This window comes from Leptosomus discolor, chromosome 10 (genome assembly GCF_034619465.1).
Source record: "Leptosomus discolor isolate bLepDis1 chromosome 10, bLepDis1.hap2, whole genome shotgun sequence".
Classification (NCBI taxonomy): domain Eukaryota; kingdom Metazoa; phylum Chordata; class Aves; order Leptosomiformes; family Leptosomidae; genus Leptosomus; species Leptosomus discolor.
This window is the reverse complement of record NC_141400.1, coordinates 15,584,668-15,600,846: the sequence shown is the minus strand read 5'-3', so window position 1 is coordinate 15,600,846 and position 16,179 is coordinate 15,584,668. Positions and strand designations below refer to the sequence as shown.

General features: G+C 52.5%; 2 protein-coding genes across 4 annotated transcripts; one reads left to right on the top strand and one right to left on the bottom strand.

The window, feature by feature from the left end:
- Positions 1 to 7,333: 7,333 nt before the first annotated feature.
- SQSTM1 (sequestosome 1) lies at positions 7,334 to 11,876 on the top strand. 2 transcript variants are annotated; one of them, XM_086470770.1, is made up of 8 exons: positions 7,334 to 7,511; positions 7,707 to 7,802; positions 8,620 to 8,849; positions 8,971 to 9,127; positions 9,597 to 9,686; positions 10,210 to 10,454; positions 10,706 to 10,913; positions 11,563 to 11,876. In XM_086470770.1, the coding sequence occupies exons 1-8, from the start codon at positions 7,334 to 7,336 to the stop codon at positions 11,718 to 11,720; spliced, it is 1,362 nt and encodes a 453-aa protein (XP_086326896.1). In that variant the 3' UTR covers positions 11,721 to 11,876. The 2 variants fall into 2 exon arrangements, with proteins under 2 accessions (XP_086326896.1, XP_086326897.1); XM_086470771.1 differs by lacking the exon at positions 9,597 to 9,686.
- A 475-nt stretch (positions 11,877 to 12,351) lies between these two features.
- MRNIP (MRN complex interacting protein) lies at positions 12,352 to 16,112 on the bottom strand. 2 transcript variants are annotated; one of them, XM_086471046.1, is made up of 7 exons: positions 16,053 to 16,112; positions 15,897 to 15,956; positions 15,651 to 15,748; positions 14,369 to 14,438; positions 13,935 to 14,071; positions 13,589 to 13,691; positions 12,352 to 13,106 (listed from the first exon to the last, which is right to left on the bottom strand). In XM_086471046.1, exons 1-7 carry the CDS (start codon positions 16,110 to 16,112, stop codon positions 12,501 to 12,503), a joined length of 1,134 nt encoding a protein of 377 aa, XP_086327172.1. In that variant the 3' UTR covers positions 12,352 to 12,500. The 2 variants fall into 2 exon arrangements, with proteins under 2 accessions (XP_086327172.1, XP_086327173.1); XM_086471047.1 differs by having other exon boundaries at positions 13,604 to 13,691.
- Between the last annotated feature and the right edge of the window lie 67 nt (positions 16,113 to 16,179).

Below are 16,179 nucleotides of genomic sequence, written 5' to 3'. Positions count from 1 at the left end.
CGCCTCCTCGCCGGCGGGGGCGGCCGCATGTCCCGGGCGCGGCGCGGCCTCGGCGGCCCCGGGGGCCCCGGCGAGCGCGGAGCGGAGCGGAGCGGGGCGCACCGCCCGCCCGCCCCCATGCAGCGCCCGCGCCGGGCCGCGCCGCGCCGGGCCGGGCCGCGCCGGGCGGGCGGGCGGGGCGGGGCCGAGGGGGCGGGGCTAAGGGGCGGGGCGGCAGCGGGCGGACGGCGCCCCCGTGCGGGGGACTGAGGGGCCGCAGCGGGGCGGGGGGGTGAGAGTGCGAGTGCGTTTGTGAGTGTGACAGTGTGTGTGTGTGTGTGTCTGTGCGTGTGAGTGTGTGTGTTTGGGTGTGAATTTGGGTGTGTGTAAGTGTGAATTTGTGTGTGAGTGTGTTTGTGTGTGTGTTTAGAGTGTGTGTGTGTTTGTGGGGGGGTGGGTGTGTGAGTGTCTGTGAGTGTCTGTGTGTGAGTGCGGGGGGGGGGCGTGTGCAAGTGTGTGAGTGTGTGTGTGAGATTGTGGGGGGGTGAGTGAGAGTGTGTGTGCACGAGTGTGTGAGAGTGTGTGTGTGTGAGTGTGGGGGGGGTGTGTGTGAGTATGTTTATGTGTGTACGTTTGTGTGTGTGTGTGTGTGTCTGAGTGCATATGTTTGCACATGTGCATGTGCATGTGCACACGTACGTGTGTGCCCGGGTGCACGTTCATGGGTTACGGGTATCAATGCACCCACCCGCATCACTGGTCTGCCGGCACGGCTGCGCACAGGCTGCCTGCGGCCCTGCACACGTGTAGACAGAGCCATGGGGGCCTGTGGGGGCCTGTGCGTGTGTGTACACACACCTGGGTCCATATGTGTGTGGGGGAGTGTGCACATGCACCCGCACACCTGCACGGGGCCGCGCGCATCTCCGTGCACAGGGGTGTGCAGAAACGCCTCCCCAGGCCTGGGCTGTGCGGGGGTCCCAGCCCACGGACGGGGGCGTGTGCTCAGCCCCTGTGCACAGGGGTGCCCCCACGGCCCCGCGTACAGGCGGGTGCCCAGCTGGGGGTGCAGGACAGGGCTGGGGCAGCCGCCCCCGCAGCCGTGCGATGCCTGTTTGCTGCCGTTCCGCAGCAGCGTTTCACCTTGGCTACGGAAACAACGTCGGGTGCCTATTGAGGGAAAATCGGTGCCAGGTGAAGTTGCTCTTCCAAAGGACCTGGCGTTCAGGGGTTACGGCCTCGAGCTGCTTGCCTGGATGAAGGACAGAAGAAATCAGATCTAATAATTATTTTTCTTGTGTTTTCTTCTGTTAATGTGTGTGGCTTTATTTCACCATAGGCCAGGAGGAGCTGTGCAGCCAGGTGGGGTTCGAAACGCAGGGTTTACACGCCTCCATCACCTGAACTTGCTTCTGCGGTTGCTCGTGAGGTCAAACAGGAGGCGGCAGCTCCTGTGCCCCGTACGCGGGTACATAATTCCTCTGGCGAAAGTTGTCATCTTCCGATCCCCGGAGCTCTTTTAGTGAGTAAATATTTCTCAGGCATGTAAATATTGTAGGACTGGCTTCCAGCGACTGAATTCTGTTGTTGGAAATGTTTGGATCAGTCAGGGAGGAACGTGAAGAAAGTGTGTGCCCGTGCTGGAGGCAGCAGCAGCGATGCAGGCGCTTGGCGATGCTCTGCCGCCACCTCAGAGCCAGCCCAGGCATCAGGCAGGGATGTGCTGGGAGCCAGCCGGGCTCCACGGGCACGTCTTCTCCGGGCAGCACTCCAGCCGACGCGGGAATCCTTCTGAAACGGGGAAATCCAGTGAACGCATCCCCAGGTCTCCGCTTCTGGCAAGGCAAGGGGTGAAGAGAGCTCAGCACCCAGGAGGGGTGGGTGCAGGGGCTGCCTCGAGGAGCTCTGTGAGAGCCGTACACATGTAGGAGGAAAAGCACAGACTGCCCGTTTCTGCAAGAGATGGTCTCGCCTACCTGCGTCCTCAGACTCTTTTCTAGTTTATAAAATAAACCACATTTTTCAAGTCTTGAAAACGGCTTCTCCCGGTGGTGAGAAAATCCGTGAGGGAACTCGGCAGAGGGAGCCCTTTGGGTGGAACCAAAAGTTTCCACCTCCGCTGCCAGAAGCCAGCGAGGGGCTGCGGGGCCCCAGCACAGGCCGTTGCTCACACCAGGCACATCCCTGAGTAGGGAAACGCTCTGAACATCACTCTAGGGTATATAGGGAAAAAACGAGGGAGGCTGGATCCGTGCTTCCTCACCTGGATTTTGCAAGGCATTGCCCAAGCGACCGTCACTGCAGAACACGAGCCAGGAGCACGTCCCATCTCCCGGAGCAGTTGAGTCCTTGTTCGGCTCCACCAAGAGCAGACACGTCCCCAGGCTCCGACCCCAAACCCAGCACACCCACCGCAACCCTCTCCTCAGCTGCAGGTAAAGCCTGAACCACACCAGCAATGTCATTTTCACCAGTAGAGCAAAGAAGACAAGCCCCAGCAGCTCTGTCCCAGCCAGGCTGCTTGCTTTCTCGCCTCAAACCTACGTGTCAAACCCAGGAGACAACAGAGGTTTCACACAAATTAATGGCAAAACCCCTCCAGACGTGACAGATAAGTGAGAGCTGCTTGTGGGAAAGGCGTGTGAACTCCTACTGAAGATTTAGAGAAACAACACGGCACGTTTCAGTGCATTAGATGTTGGCTGTTTATTTTCAGATGTGCAAAACGCTCCCGCTGCTCGGGGTACGTGGTGTGTCTGCAGCGGAAGAGAACAGAATAACATTAATAATTTCTCCAGGACAATTACACTCTTTCCCAAGGATAAAGCTTAATCTAATTTCTGCTGTTATATTTTGTCTTCATAAAAGTCTGTGGAAACAAATGAGCTTTATACCACCCTCGCATGACAAAAACCTTAGGAAAAAATGAGGGACTGAGCAAAATTGCCAGCACTTGTGATTTTTATATCGGATCTGCAAAGTTCCCTTTTATTCTCAAAACCCCCCCTCTTATCCCAGTTTTGGCTTTTATTCTGTTTTTAACAAGCAAGTTTTGAGCCTTGGTCCTTTTGCAGAGCAAAGTTTAACATATGAACTGCAGAGGCTCAAGACCCCAGCAGCAAATAAACAGAGCAAAAATGGTTTGTTCAGGTGATTTCACGGTCTTTGAACCACTGATGTTGGCAACACCAAGCAGGCTGCAGAAATGAGGGCCTTCCACGGAAAGGACTCCAACAGCGATCCACAGGTCCTGAGGCCCTTGCAAAAATTAGAAAGAGAAAACATTTATTAGGTCTAGATATAAAATGTAATCCAGATTTATGGCTGATTTTATCTCGCTCTCTAAAGAGCTTGGCTCTGGAGTGTGGCCCATCTGTGAGCAGGTCAGGCTCGGTCCTTCCTGGGCTGCTTTAAGCAAAAGCACTTGTTGTTTTTCAATAAAACCAAGTAACTTTATTTTCTATGTGTTTTACAGGTTGCTCTGTTCAAACATCACCAGGGCTTGTTTCACTGCAGTACAAAGGTTTCCAAATTCTCCTCAGCCACGAGATGGAGATCACGACAGGGTGCTTACCTTCGATGTGTTGATGTGTTGATGCTTTAATTCAGGGCAAAAGCTACAAGTCAGGTTCTCAAAGCAACGCTCACCCCGAGCAAAGTAGGTTGCAAAAAGTTCCTTCAGACCTTTGGGAACATGAAATCCTTATGCATTGGCATGACATCGATAGCGTGCTTGTACTTTGTCCCTGCTCCCCACCCGTTTTCCCTATCTGCTCCCTCTGTCTCAATAAAAAAAAACTGTCCCAGAGTTTTCTGCCCTTAGAAGTTTCACATCACACCAACAGGCGATGGTGCCGAGCCTGTGTAAACACCTGACGTGGCAGAGAGAACCTTCAGGAAAACCCAACCTCAAAAATGAGACAGCAAAATAACTCCACTCGGCTTTCCCTTCTGCCTGCGCTGCTGCGGAAGGAGGGTTTCTGCTTCAGGGGCGGCGAACAATGTTTTCGCTGGGCTGGAGGAGGAGGAGGAGGAGGAGGAGGAGGAGGAGGAGGAGGAGGAGGGAAGCCATCACGGGACCCGGCTGAGTCACCAGCATCTGACCCGATGCGTCCGGAGGATCCTGCACCTCTCCAGAAGCCTCTGGAAGGAGCGTGTGGCACCGTGGCAGTCTGTGGACCGCGGCACCCGGTCCAGCCTGGCCAGGGCCGGCTCACTGGGGCTCTGCACCATCCCTCCATTGCCCTGCACCGTCCTGCCAGAGCCGGGGGGGGCACAGGGGCCAAACCTTCCCCTCCTCACCACGAGTGCTGAGGCAGTGATGGGGGCCTCAGGCTGGAGCAATGATTTGGGGAAGAATTCCCTCTGGAAAATCAGCAGCAGCCTCTGTTGTCGTGTGAAAGCAAGGAAAAGACTGGACACTGCCCGCTCCTCCCCCCGCTGCCCCCCACCCCCCGCCAGGACTTACTGCGAACATGAAAAGTTTGGACATACAGAGCAGTTCTGGGGATGGTGCCCTCAGAGCAGGAGCTCCACCAAATATTTTTAAACACTTCCCAGCAGAAAGTGGGTGTAGTGAGAAAGCAGAGCACTGCAGGGATGCTGATTGCTCCTTTTTGAGCCTCTCCTCCGTAACCTTGAAATTTTAAACTCAAACAGCTTTTTTTCCCATCCCTTTTGCTGTTCCTTTGCCACATCCATCTGCCAAGCTGGCTGCTCAGCAGCTCGGACTGAGAAACCACGTTTTAGGCGGGGCTTGCTATGGGATTTCTAAAAGAACCGTAAGGAAACATCCACGCAGCCAGTGCTTCACGCTGAGAACGCCAAACCCCAGATCCTCCAGCAAACAGAGGGAAAATCACCTCAAGTTAATTACGTGGGAATACAGCACAGCTGCTCACACGGCCTCTCCAGGGGGCTGAGAAACCACCCGCAGGCACATCCCCAAGGCTGGGGGCAACAGGTCCGAGGTCTTCGCTAGAGAAGGGCTTGCTGGGAGGAAATCCCTGGCCTCGAGGAGTAGGAGGCTCACTGAGTCACCCCTGTCCCGTGACCGGTGAGGTAAGCTGACAGCAGGCTGGTGAGAGCCTTGTTTCCCTTATGTTTTGTAAAAGTGCATGATGTCAGGACCAGAAAGCTGAGCGTGACTCAGCATGCCCCACCAGAAAAAGGGAAATTCCCTCTGGCTTTTGGCCCCTTCCATACTTGTCAATTGGATTAAAGTTCACACAGAGGAAAACTTAGATTTCTGGTTTTAATTTGGTGCATCGCTTGATAGTTTTAAATGCATCAATTAATCTGGAGACACAACTGTCTTGAAAAGACCCAGCAACTTGAGGATGACCTGCTGTGCCTCAAACACCCAGGCAGTGACGGAGAGGGGGATGAGGAGTTGGTCCTGTCTGGGACTGCAGCAGCCCGGTGCCTGAGGAATGAATGCATTGGGGCTGGGTCCCAAAATGCAAGTCTCTAGCTCTATAAATTATACCAAAAGTGGCCGGTGGGGTCCTCAGAAATAGGGCACGAGTTGGACATGCTGGAGGTGCTGCTTGGCCAGGCAGGTAAGGCACTGGCAGCGTGTCCTGTACTGCATGCCCTGCTAGCACCAGGTCAAATCCTGATTTTATGGGGAAAAAAAAAATAAATCCAATGATGTAAAGCCAGCAAATTTCACTGACAGTTTCAGAAAAAAGGCTACACACAGCAAAGAGGCAAAAGGGCAGGTGAGTGTGATACCCCTTTGCTGCACGCCCAAGCCTTCCAATCCTCATGCTGTAAAAGCTGGTGAATCATTCCCTGCACAGCATCATTCATGCTTAAACCTGAATCTCCTTATGTTTAAACTTTAACTCATCACTTCACAGTTGCAATATTGGCTGTGTCATACCTAGAAATCAAAATTCCTAGAAGTTTTCTAGAAAAGGTTTTTTTCAGTTAAAAATGACAACCCTTTCCACTGTAAATACTATTTTCCAGCGAAGCATCACAATTTCAAAATTGACACCCATATGCCCAAAATGTATTTATACAGAAGACCAAGTGTTTTAAGAGATATGCTTTAGGTCAAGAAATAAACTACCTCCCCATTGTGGAAATTAAAACTTCTCCTTCTCTTGATGGCAGAAGATGACAAATCATGACACAGTTTCTCCTGAGTTTTTATTATCTTAAACCGAGAAATATGTTACTAAAAGTTAGAGTGGTCAGGCCTTTGGGTGAAAGGCAATTAACACCAACGAGGAACCTAATAATCATCGATCCATCTTTATTTAATTACGCTTGGACGGCGCAGATGGCGCGTTCTGCCAGCTGGACTCTCCTGCGACCAGGTTAAGAGGCCTGTCAACTGGATCTGATCCGCAAAAAAAATACTGCTGCCAGCCAACTTGGAAAGCCCCCACAACATCCTCCTTAATGTCAGTTGTGTTTATACCAGTATCTTTATTTTTAGCCAAACCCCCCCCCCCCCCCGCCTTCTGAAACACCGGCTTCGGGGAAGAGCATTAGCTGAGGAGTTATTTATTCCTGCAGCGCCGAGCATGCCAACCACCCCGACGGGCACCGCGCCCCGGCAGCAGCGGGGCAGGCACACGGCTCCCCACCTCCGTCACCGGCCCGGGTCGGCCCCACGCAGGAGGCGGAGGTGACGAGCGGGACCGGGGTGGCCGGGTGCTGCCTTAGCCCGTGCCCCAGCTACTGCTGGCGGCTGCTGCCAGGCAGTGGTGGGGACCAGCCCCACCGCGAGGTGCCCCGTGGTGCCCCGGCCATCGCGTTTGCCCACCGCTGCGTCCTGGAGGCCACGTGGCCACCCAGAAGGTGCTGACGCCGCAGTCGTTCCCCGCTGTGCGGGCACCGCTGTTGCTTTTGGGGTCAGCACGGCCCCGTGCCCCCAAACCGCCGTGCTCCTGGCACCGTCCCGACCCCAGTCCGGGGGTGCAAACACGGGGGGCAGGGCAGGGGGCAGACATGGGCATTGCCAAGTATTCCCGGGTTTTCCCGGCTGCAGGGGACGTGCCGAGGAGCGCCCCCCCCCGGCGGGGGTAAATCCGCATCGCCGCAACGTTCCCGGGGCGCGGCGGGGCGAGAACCGGGGGGGGCGGCGCCTGCTCCGCAGGAGGCGGAGCCTAGAAGCCGGGGGGTGGAGCCTGGCATTGGTGGGGTTACACTGCGCCTGGCGGGAGGGCGGGGCCTGTCACAGAGGGGGGCGTGGTTTAGCGCGCTGGGGTGCGCGCGGCCCCGCCCCCTCGGCGCTATAAGGCGGTGGCGCAGAGCGCGGCTCCCGCCCCGCCGCCCGCCCGCTCCCGGCCTGCCCGCCCGCCCGGCCCCCGACGGCAATTCCTGCTGCGCCACAGCCATGGCGGCGCTGACGGTGAAAGCCTACCTGCTGGGCAAGGAGGAGGCGGCCCGCGAGATCCGCCGCTTCTCCCTCCCGCCGCCCGCCCGCTACCAGGCCATCCACGACCGCGTCGCCGAGCTCTTCCAGGGGTTGCTGCGGGCCGGGCCGCCGCCCGCCTTCCGTATGCACTACAAGGGTGAGCGGGGGCGGGGAGGGGGGGTTTCCTCCGCGGGCCGGGCCGCACCGGTGGAGGGTCAGGCCCCGAGATCGGAGCCTCGCGGGGGGGTGGGAAGGCCTCAGGGCACGGCGCTCCCCCTCGCCCCCCCCCCTCCCCGCCGCGCCTCCCGTGACACCTGACCGGGCACCTGATCCTGTGCTTTACCCCCTCTAGATGAAGACGGGGACCTGATCGCTTTTTCCACCGACGAGGAGCTGGAGATGGCGATGCCGTATGTGCAGGACGGCGTCTTTCGTGTTTATGTCAAAGGTGAGGCCGCACCGCTGCGCAGGGCGGGAGCTGGGCTCCGGAAAGGGGGGACGCAAGCCCTGACCCTTCCCCTTGTCCTCAAGGGCCTGGTGTAACCTGCGGCCTTCGGGGAGGAGGTGAAATAAAGGGCAGGGTAACATGGCAGAACAGGAATCCTCCCTGCTAAGGTGGGGTTAGGCAAATCACAAGTTCCCTCCTGGGTTTGGCATCTCAGCTGGCCCGATGCGAGCCACTCTTGTCATGTGGGCTCCCTGGAAACATGAGCCAGGCACTGGTACCTTAATATTCACAACAGTGCGTTAGGAAGCCTTAATTCCGGCTTATTCTTCAGGACATAGTTGCTCCCTAGTCCCTTCTGTTCCCGTAGGTACCTGCAAAGCTTTATCTGCAGCCCATTGAATGAGTCAGGCAGCCAGCGGCTGTTGTCCCTGTTCTCATCTGTTGTGCCTCCTGGCATTTGTTTCTAACTCCCTTTCCAGAAACATTTTGTTCTTGCCATGCTCGGGAAGGTAGGATGAGAAGCCAGATGGGGTAGTGCAGTGCTAATCTGAAATAAACACGCCAGGAGACTGTTAAGGATAAGGCATGCTCAGTTTGAGGAGCAGGTATCTTTGTGAAACCCCTTCACACTCATAGGTATAAGTTCTCCTGCATGCCCCCAGCTTGGGTTTTGCAGCCAGTGTAAAAATAAACTGACCTAGTAAGTCAATACTGCTCTGACAAGGGCTGTTTGTGCTTCCTTCTCCTCTGCCCGATTTCCAGCCTTTAAATAGTAACCTCGTTCTCGATGCAAAGTTTCCTTTCCTTTCCTTAACAGAGAAAAAGGAGTGCAGGCGGGAGCATCGCTCCCAGTGCAGCCAGGAGCCTCCTCGTGACATGGTGCACCCCAATGTGATCTGTGACGGCTGCGAAGGACCGGTGGTGGGTGCCAGGTTCAAGTGCACCGTCTGTCCAGACTATGACCTGTGCAGCACCTGTGAGGGTAAAGGCATCCACAAGGAGCACAACATGGTGATGTTCCAGAGTCCACTGCTAAATCCGTTTGAGGTGAGCAGAATCTATGGAGGGGAACTAATGAATGGGATAATTCTCAAATTTAAGTGGTAAGTTTCAGTTACTCAGAGTCTGGCTGTGTGAACAGAGTCACATGAGTGCTCCCCTTTTACAGTGGCTTCCCCGAGGACGCTGGCTCCGTAAAATGCGGCACGGTGTTCCTCCCTTCCCGTGGATGCACTGCTGGGGATATCCTGGCCCTGCAGCTCCATGCCAGAACTCTGAACAAGCCCAAACCAGTGCTGAAGCCTCCAGCCCACCCGCTGCAGAAGGTGAGAGGAGATGCCCTGGTAAACAGGGTGGTGGTGAAGCCAGGGTAGCTGAGGTTCTGCAGCACAGGCTAGAATTTGGGTGGAAAAACAGACATAGGAACTAAGCGAATTTGCTTGAAACGATCAGCACCTTTGAGCACAGAGTGGGATTCTCTTAAGGCACGCTTGGGCCCATGCAATTGATGAGGATGCAGAGTATCTGGAACCAAACCAAGCCGAGCTGTTAGGTTAAGCATGTCACTGTACTCCAGATCTGCCTTTCAGCATGGCTAATGAGCCTTAACGACGCTAATGCCACTGGTTTTCTATTCCAGGGGTAGCTCAGAGTGAGTTTTTGTCTCTGTACAGCCTTTGTTGTGCAGTGTGTGTGAGTGACAGGAAAGGAGCACCGAGATCTCATGGGGATACGCTCTGTCGGTGCTCTTTCCCTCTGAGCTTCTATGTGTGCTAACAGAAATTGTTTTTCTAGAAGCTTCTACTAACAGCCAGCCTCAGGACCCCAATGTCACCTTCTTAAAGAATGTTGGGGAGAGTGTTGCAGCTTTTCTGAGCCCCCTGGGTAAGTGACTTACAGTTTGTTATCCCAGTCCCTGAGACTGGCCTCAAGGTCCTTTTAACAGGAGCAGCAGCCAGCTGTTGTGGCCGATACCAGAACTACCTCATGCTACTGAGCCTTGAAGGCTTGCTTAATTTACTCCTGGTACTAATAATGCCTAGGCTTAGAACGGCCACTCGGTACCTTTTCAGAGCCCTCCTTTGGGTGGAGATGAGAAAAGATTCCATTAACATGTCACCATGGTAAGCTAATTTTAAGTCAGTGGTGACTATGAGTTTGCCTGGCTTATGTGGACATAGATAACTTCTAATGTATAGCCTGTCTGTCTAGAGGAAGATGACTATTTGGTGCTTAACTGTTCTTTGTTTAGAGAATGCTTTGCACTTTAATTCCTCCATGTTACATGATAAACTGTAGGATTATGGAAACCGTAAGAGCATTTAGACCAGGACTGATCCATGCTTATTTAGGTCTCTGCTTTGGAAAAACCTCTGTAAGGCTTTCTCCATCTCAAACACATTTCCAGGTATTGAAGTTGATATTGATGTGGAACATGGAGGACAGAGAAGCAAAGTGACTCCTGTTTCTTCCAATCAAGAGAAGAACAATGCTGAGTCAAGCAGCAGCACTCTTAACCAGAATGTTCAGACCAAACCAGACTGGAGTAACACAGATTCTGCTACAGAAGTAAATGGTGTTGCAGAGCAGATACAAGACATGGTGATAGATCCTGTGCCCACACAAATGGAAGATGGCAGCTTCCACTCCCAGGTACAAGAACTGTGACACTAATTTAATAGTGCTTGCTGAGGCTTTACTGAAAAGGAAGATAATCATTTAGCATGCATTGTGGGACTGAATACTAAGGTGTCAGCAGATTAAGTGGTACACAGCACCTCTGCTTTACAGGTTTACAGCAAAAGTTGTGGGACTTTTTGTTTATATTAAAGGCAAATAGTAGGAACTTGCATCCTACCTGGGAAGCACTGCAGCAGCTGGGCCTTTTTTTCTTTGCATTTCAGGAACACAGCGAGTCCAGCAGTTCATCAGGGGGCGATGAGGACTGGACCCACTTATCTTCCAAAGAAGTGGATCCTTCCACAGGAGAGCTGCAGTCCCTGCAAATGCCAGAGACGGAGGGTCCCAGCTCCCTGAATGTGTCTCAGGATCCTCCCCAGCCAGGACCTACGGGACTGCGGGAAGCTGCACTCTACCCACACCTCCCACCAGGTATGAGAACATCCGCGGGTTTCATAGCAGAGAGAATTTTCACTTGAACTGCAAACTTGGCTGACAAGCAGACCTGCTTTTAGAGCCGAGATGGTAGAGGGTCACTGAAGTTACAGCTAAACTTGCCTGTAACTTTGTTAGCAGGTATGGCAGCTCTTCTACCCTGTTAGAGACAGTCTGGCTCTTCTCTTGAATGTGGGCAGCTAAGTCTTAGAGTCTTCTGACCTTAGGCTCATATGCCATTTGAGCAGCTTGAAAAAAGGTGGTACCCTACATCATGTCCTTGCTATGTACTCTTCAAGAGAGCCTTTTAATGCAGGGTGCAGACCAGTACATCCTGTGACTTGAGGACAGCATTTTTCTGGTGGGAGCCAGTAACGGTATGCAAGGCCATTTAACTGAGATCAACAGCACAGAGTCCTACAGCAAGGCCAGCTGAGTCCAGCTCAGCGGTTTTCTTAGCTGGTTGTGTATCTTCTGTCTCAGACATCTGCCCTCATGGGAGACAAAGGAGAGCATGTCTTCTAGCATGTCATCAGCTATGCTGGATTTCTAGGATTAGTGCCAGCCTACCTACGGTGTGGTATTAGAGCCTGGCTGGTTTTGCCATTATGTGAAATATTTCAGCTTTAAACTATTCTCTCAACAGAAGCAGACCCTCGCCTCATTGAATCTCTGTCCCAGATGCTCTCTATGGGCTTCTCTGATGAGGGTGGATGGCTCACTCGGCTCCTGCAGACAAAGAATTGCGACATCGGGGCAGCACTAGATGCTATCCAATATTCCAAGCAGCCACCGCACTTGTAGTATAGTCTGTGTAACAAAAAGCACTTTCCTTCTAACTGAAAGCAGATGATGCAGTTCAACTCACGGAGCGGTTCATCTTTCTGCCTGCTAAGGATTTCTGTCTCCTGTTCCTAAGTGCTTGTAGAATGGAGGAAAAATAAATACTACATCCCATGATGTGGCTGTGTGGCTGTTTCAGTATCCCAGCTCTATTGTTTACTGTAACTTAGTTAAAAGAGGGGAGGGACTAAGCAAAGAGCATGTGATGTCATCAGGCAGCTCCCTGTGCAAGGGAGGCAGCCCAGACTGTAGGTCTGCCTTTCTGCCCCTACCTTGGGGTAGCCTTAGGGCTACACTTCTGGAGAGAAACCAAATGCTTTGCTGGCTCTGCAGCTCTGGAAGAAAGGGTTGCTATGGGAGATCTAAACAAAGCAGCAGTACAGGGGAAAAGAGCTGTAGTGTGTAAGGGGGGGGTTAATCACAGTTTAATTGTACTGACCAGGAATCCTTGGAGCTTGGGAGCTTTCTCCCCCAACCTGACCTACTTCCATTCTTATTTCTAGCTGATGAGGTTGCTTGACAACACTGTGTAACACTAGTACTTGCCCAATGCAAATCTCTTCCACCCTCCCCCATCTCCCAACCACAGCCATAAAGGAAGTAAACAGCTTTAATAGTGCAGTTACTGAAGCAAGGCTTAGAGTAAAGCCACCTTCAGTTCAAAATCTTGCCTCAGTGTTCACTGTACCAAATACACAATAGAGACCAACAAGAAAGCAATGCCAGAGGTGCCTGAAGTTCTCAGAGATCATCATCAAACTCATCACCTGTGCAGAAGAGGTGTTCACAAGAAACACTCCAAGGCTTTGGCCCAGCGTTAGCATTAACAAGGGCCTTTCCCTTCCTCGTGCTGGCCAAACAGCCCCTGCCTGCAGTGGTCTCTACCCCGCCAGCTCCTGCCCTTATCAATGGGCTTTGAGGGTCTCTGAACAACACATCCTCCTCCCCTGAGCATCTGCTGCTGGCTGCCACGGTGCCAGGCAGGTTTGAGGCAAGCCACTCAGTGCTAGCCCCACACTCTTTAAATTCAAAACCTGCACCTGGAGGTAGAGTTCTTGCAGCCTGTTCTGAGCAGCTACTGGCCATACCAGCACCTGCTGCAGGGGGACTGCATAGCCCCAACCTTCCACTGCCCTCCTGTGGTGACAAGGTGACCCTGGCAGCATTTTCACTGGAGTTGTCAGAACACGAGAGAAATTTTTCCCACTTTGAGGGTTTGGTACAAGCAGCTGGGGTTTGTGTGTTCTCCTCAGGCACTACGGACTCACATGCAGCAGGAACCATACTGTCTCCAGAAACAGCATCTCCATCACTTCGATCAGGCACTGCTACCGAACTTTTCTTGCGCTGTAAGAAGCAACAGAGCTTGGTTATAAATCCAGCATGCACAGCCAAGCGGCACAGAAGCAAAGAGGACTCAGGTCCTTCAAATGCACCCAAATTATCACCAGAGCTGAGGCTGGTGTGCTGGGTGGGCCTGCGAACTCCAGGCTGTGAAGATTCAGGCCAGCTTCACTGGCGCTGCAGGTCACGGCAGGAGCTGCGCTGACGGCACGCGACCCAGCGCCGCGGCGCAGGAAGGGAAGCAGCGGACACCGCAGCTGGGCTGATGGAGGGATCCCGTTCAGCCTCCACAAGGTGCCATTGGTTTCACCTGCCTAAAACCTTCCAGGGAGAAACTCCTGACACAATTTCCTTCTCCTCCCCAGTCATTCAAATACAAGAGCAGAGGAAGACTCATAAAAATTCAAAATGACGATGACACAAAAGAGGTCAGGAGAACACTTTTTTGGTTTACTGGTGGGAAGCATCTTCCAGAAATAAATTACCTCAGCAGTTTTAACCTTTTTGGCTCGGTAGGCAAGCTGGAAAACTCCATTCTCTTCTGCATACTCCTGAACATCACAGGAGAGGAAGCTCGCCCGCCGTTTCCTGGCCAAGGAAACATCCACAAAGGCAACAGATTAGCTCCACTGTGAACTTTTTTCACATATCACCAGAAATGTTCATAAAAGGCATGGCTCTAGCAATAAGAGAAGTTTTATCCACAAATACTGAATCCCTGCTCAGGTCATACACTGCAACTTGTACTTTCTTCAGCTGTCTCCCACACCTCCAAACCAAATGTCACCGCTTGGGGGCAGGAATTCCCAAAATAAGAAGTTCTGTCTGTACCTTTGTTCTTCCACAGCGTTCCTCCTCCGGGAACAGGACTGTTGTCTTTCTGTACCCGCCTCCTCCTCCCCATCTTCCTGATCTTCACTGTGCTTATCCAGATATTTACTCCAGCGACTGACTTCTGCCCTCCTCTCCTACAACATTGGAGAATTACTGAAAACAGCAAAATACAGGGTTCTCCTTTTGGGCATTGTTATGTATGTGCTGAATGCCTCAAATCACAAGTCAGTTTAGGCCGTGTTCCCAGGTTCGGTATCCCAGTGGGGCAGAGGGTTTCTGCATACATCTCATTCTCTTTGCTCGAGCCTCTCCGATTCCATACACTGTATTTCAGCTGTCTGAACAACCCATACAAAGGGAGCACTGATTTCACCTTGGTTCACCGAGGTCAGTATGGGTTAGTATTTACCTCAGCTCTGGAGGTATCTTACCTGCTGGACCAAACTGTCTTCACACTGGGCTGCTATATTTTTGCTGTCATTTACAGATTCTTCTATGCACCTAAAACAGAGGTTTAAACTAGAGTTTCTAGAATACACTTCTGTCTCTTGATTTATAATTTTCAAATCACCTAGTCATAGCACAAGGGACTGGAAGGAAAGCATGGATAGGAACACTGGATAGGCAGCATGTCAGAAAAAACCAGGATCTATAGAAAGGCAGATGTCAAATGAAAGATTTGCAAGATATATTGCCCAAATACTTGAAAAAAAATCTAATTAGGGGGTTGCCCTCCTTCTTTCTATACAAATAGAGTAGCAAGTTCGATCTAAAGCATGAAATGATAAATTCTAATTGATCATAACTAGGGATATAACAGTGTGTCTTTGGGACAACAGCTTAAACACACTAATTATATCCCAAGCAACCAAGGAAAAAAGGGAAGTTATTTCACAATGTTTTGAATTTCACAATGTTTTGAGAATAGAAATAGCAACCCTTTTTGATAAAGTGAGCAATAAATTTTCTTCCCAAAGCTTAACCCTGAAGCACTACATATACACAGCTAAGTTATCTAACTAGCTTTGACTGATTTCTGAAAATAACCTTGGGTAAAAAGGAAGCTGGACCAGTTCAAGACCAGTTCAAGATTAGGCAATTTGTAAACAAATTCAGAAATGAAATAAACAGGAAAGTGCTACTCAGATTTTCCAGCCCAGCAGGAATTACACCCAAATGTTTGCACTAAACAAGTATTTTTGTCAACAGCAGCAGCTATTACTGAGTAGATTCACAGACTGAAAACCCTGGATGCCAACGGTTAGGTAGCAACAGCTTAGAGTGGAGGATGATTTCCCTCTGAGGCTGCACCTCTGCACGGCTTGTCAGTCCGTAAGATGGACATCTCCACGGTCAGCTCATCAAACACTGAACAAGAAAGACCAATTAAAAAGAAATAAACAAAAAACAAACCCTGTTGCATGTATTTTAATAGGTAAAGGCTGGACCAACGCACATCATTGATCAGCTAAACTTATCTGAAAAAATTCCTTCTCAAAAAGAAACATGCCAGGATAAATAGTTAAATAATCAATTAAATAATTAAAAATAGCTTGTTCCTATGAGGCAATGACAAAACCGGCATGTGTCATGGCTTTGCAACAGGGCAGAAAAACCCTCCTGTGAGCTCGAATTGGGCAACAGGCACCCAGTATGTGAAGAGGCACATCAACTGCAGCACATCAAAACAAACAAGCAGATGAAACACCCTACCGAGATGTCCAAACAATTGCTTCTTCTGCCTCACCCTGCAGCAAGTTTAACTTCTGGACATGGCGTCTGCAGTCCAGGCCAGACCCTTGGCCGTAAACCTGCAAAAAAATTAATAAAAACAAGGCTTTGGGAGCAGCCAGAAGACAGCGCGAGGGGAGAGGCTCGACCTCAGGTCATGCTGAAGTGTGATGTCCCGGGCAGGGCTGACTGCCACCCCACAGGCCCGCCCCCCGCCCGGCCCCTCACCTTCTGCACCGCCTGCCGCTGGCCGCACACGCTGCAGCTCCACCTCCCGCTCCGCTTGGCCTAGGAGGGCGCAGAGGGGGTCAGGCTCGGGCCGCCCCCCGCCGCCCGCCCGCCCCCCGGCCCGGCCCGGCCCGGCCCGGCCCGGCCCGGCCCCACCTGCTGCACCTGGAAGAGGCGGCAGGAGCAGCAGCGCAGCGCCCAGCACCGCTGCGCCATCCCGCCGCCCGCCTCGCCGGGCCGACGCGCGCGCCTTCCGGCCACGTGACGCCCGCGCTACCAGCGA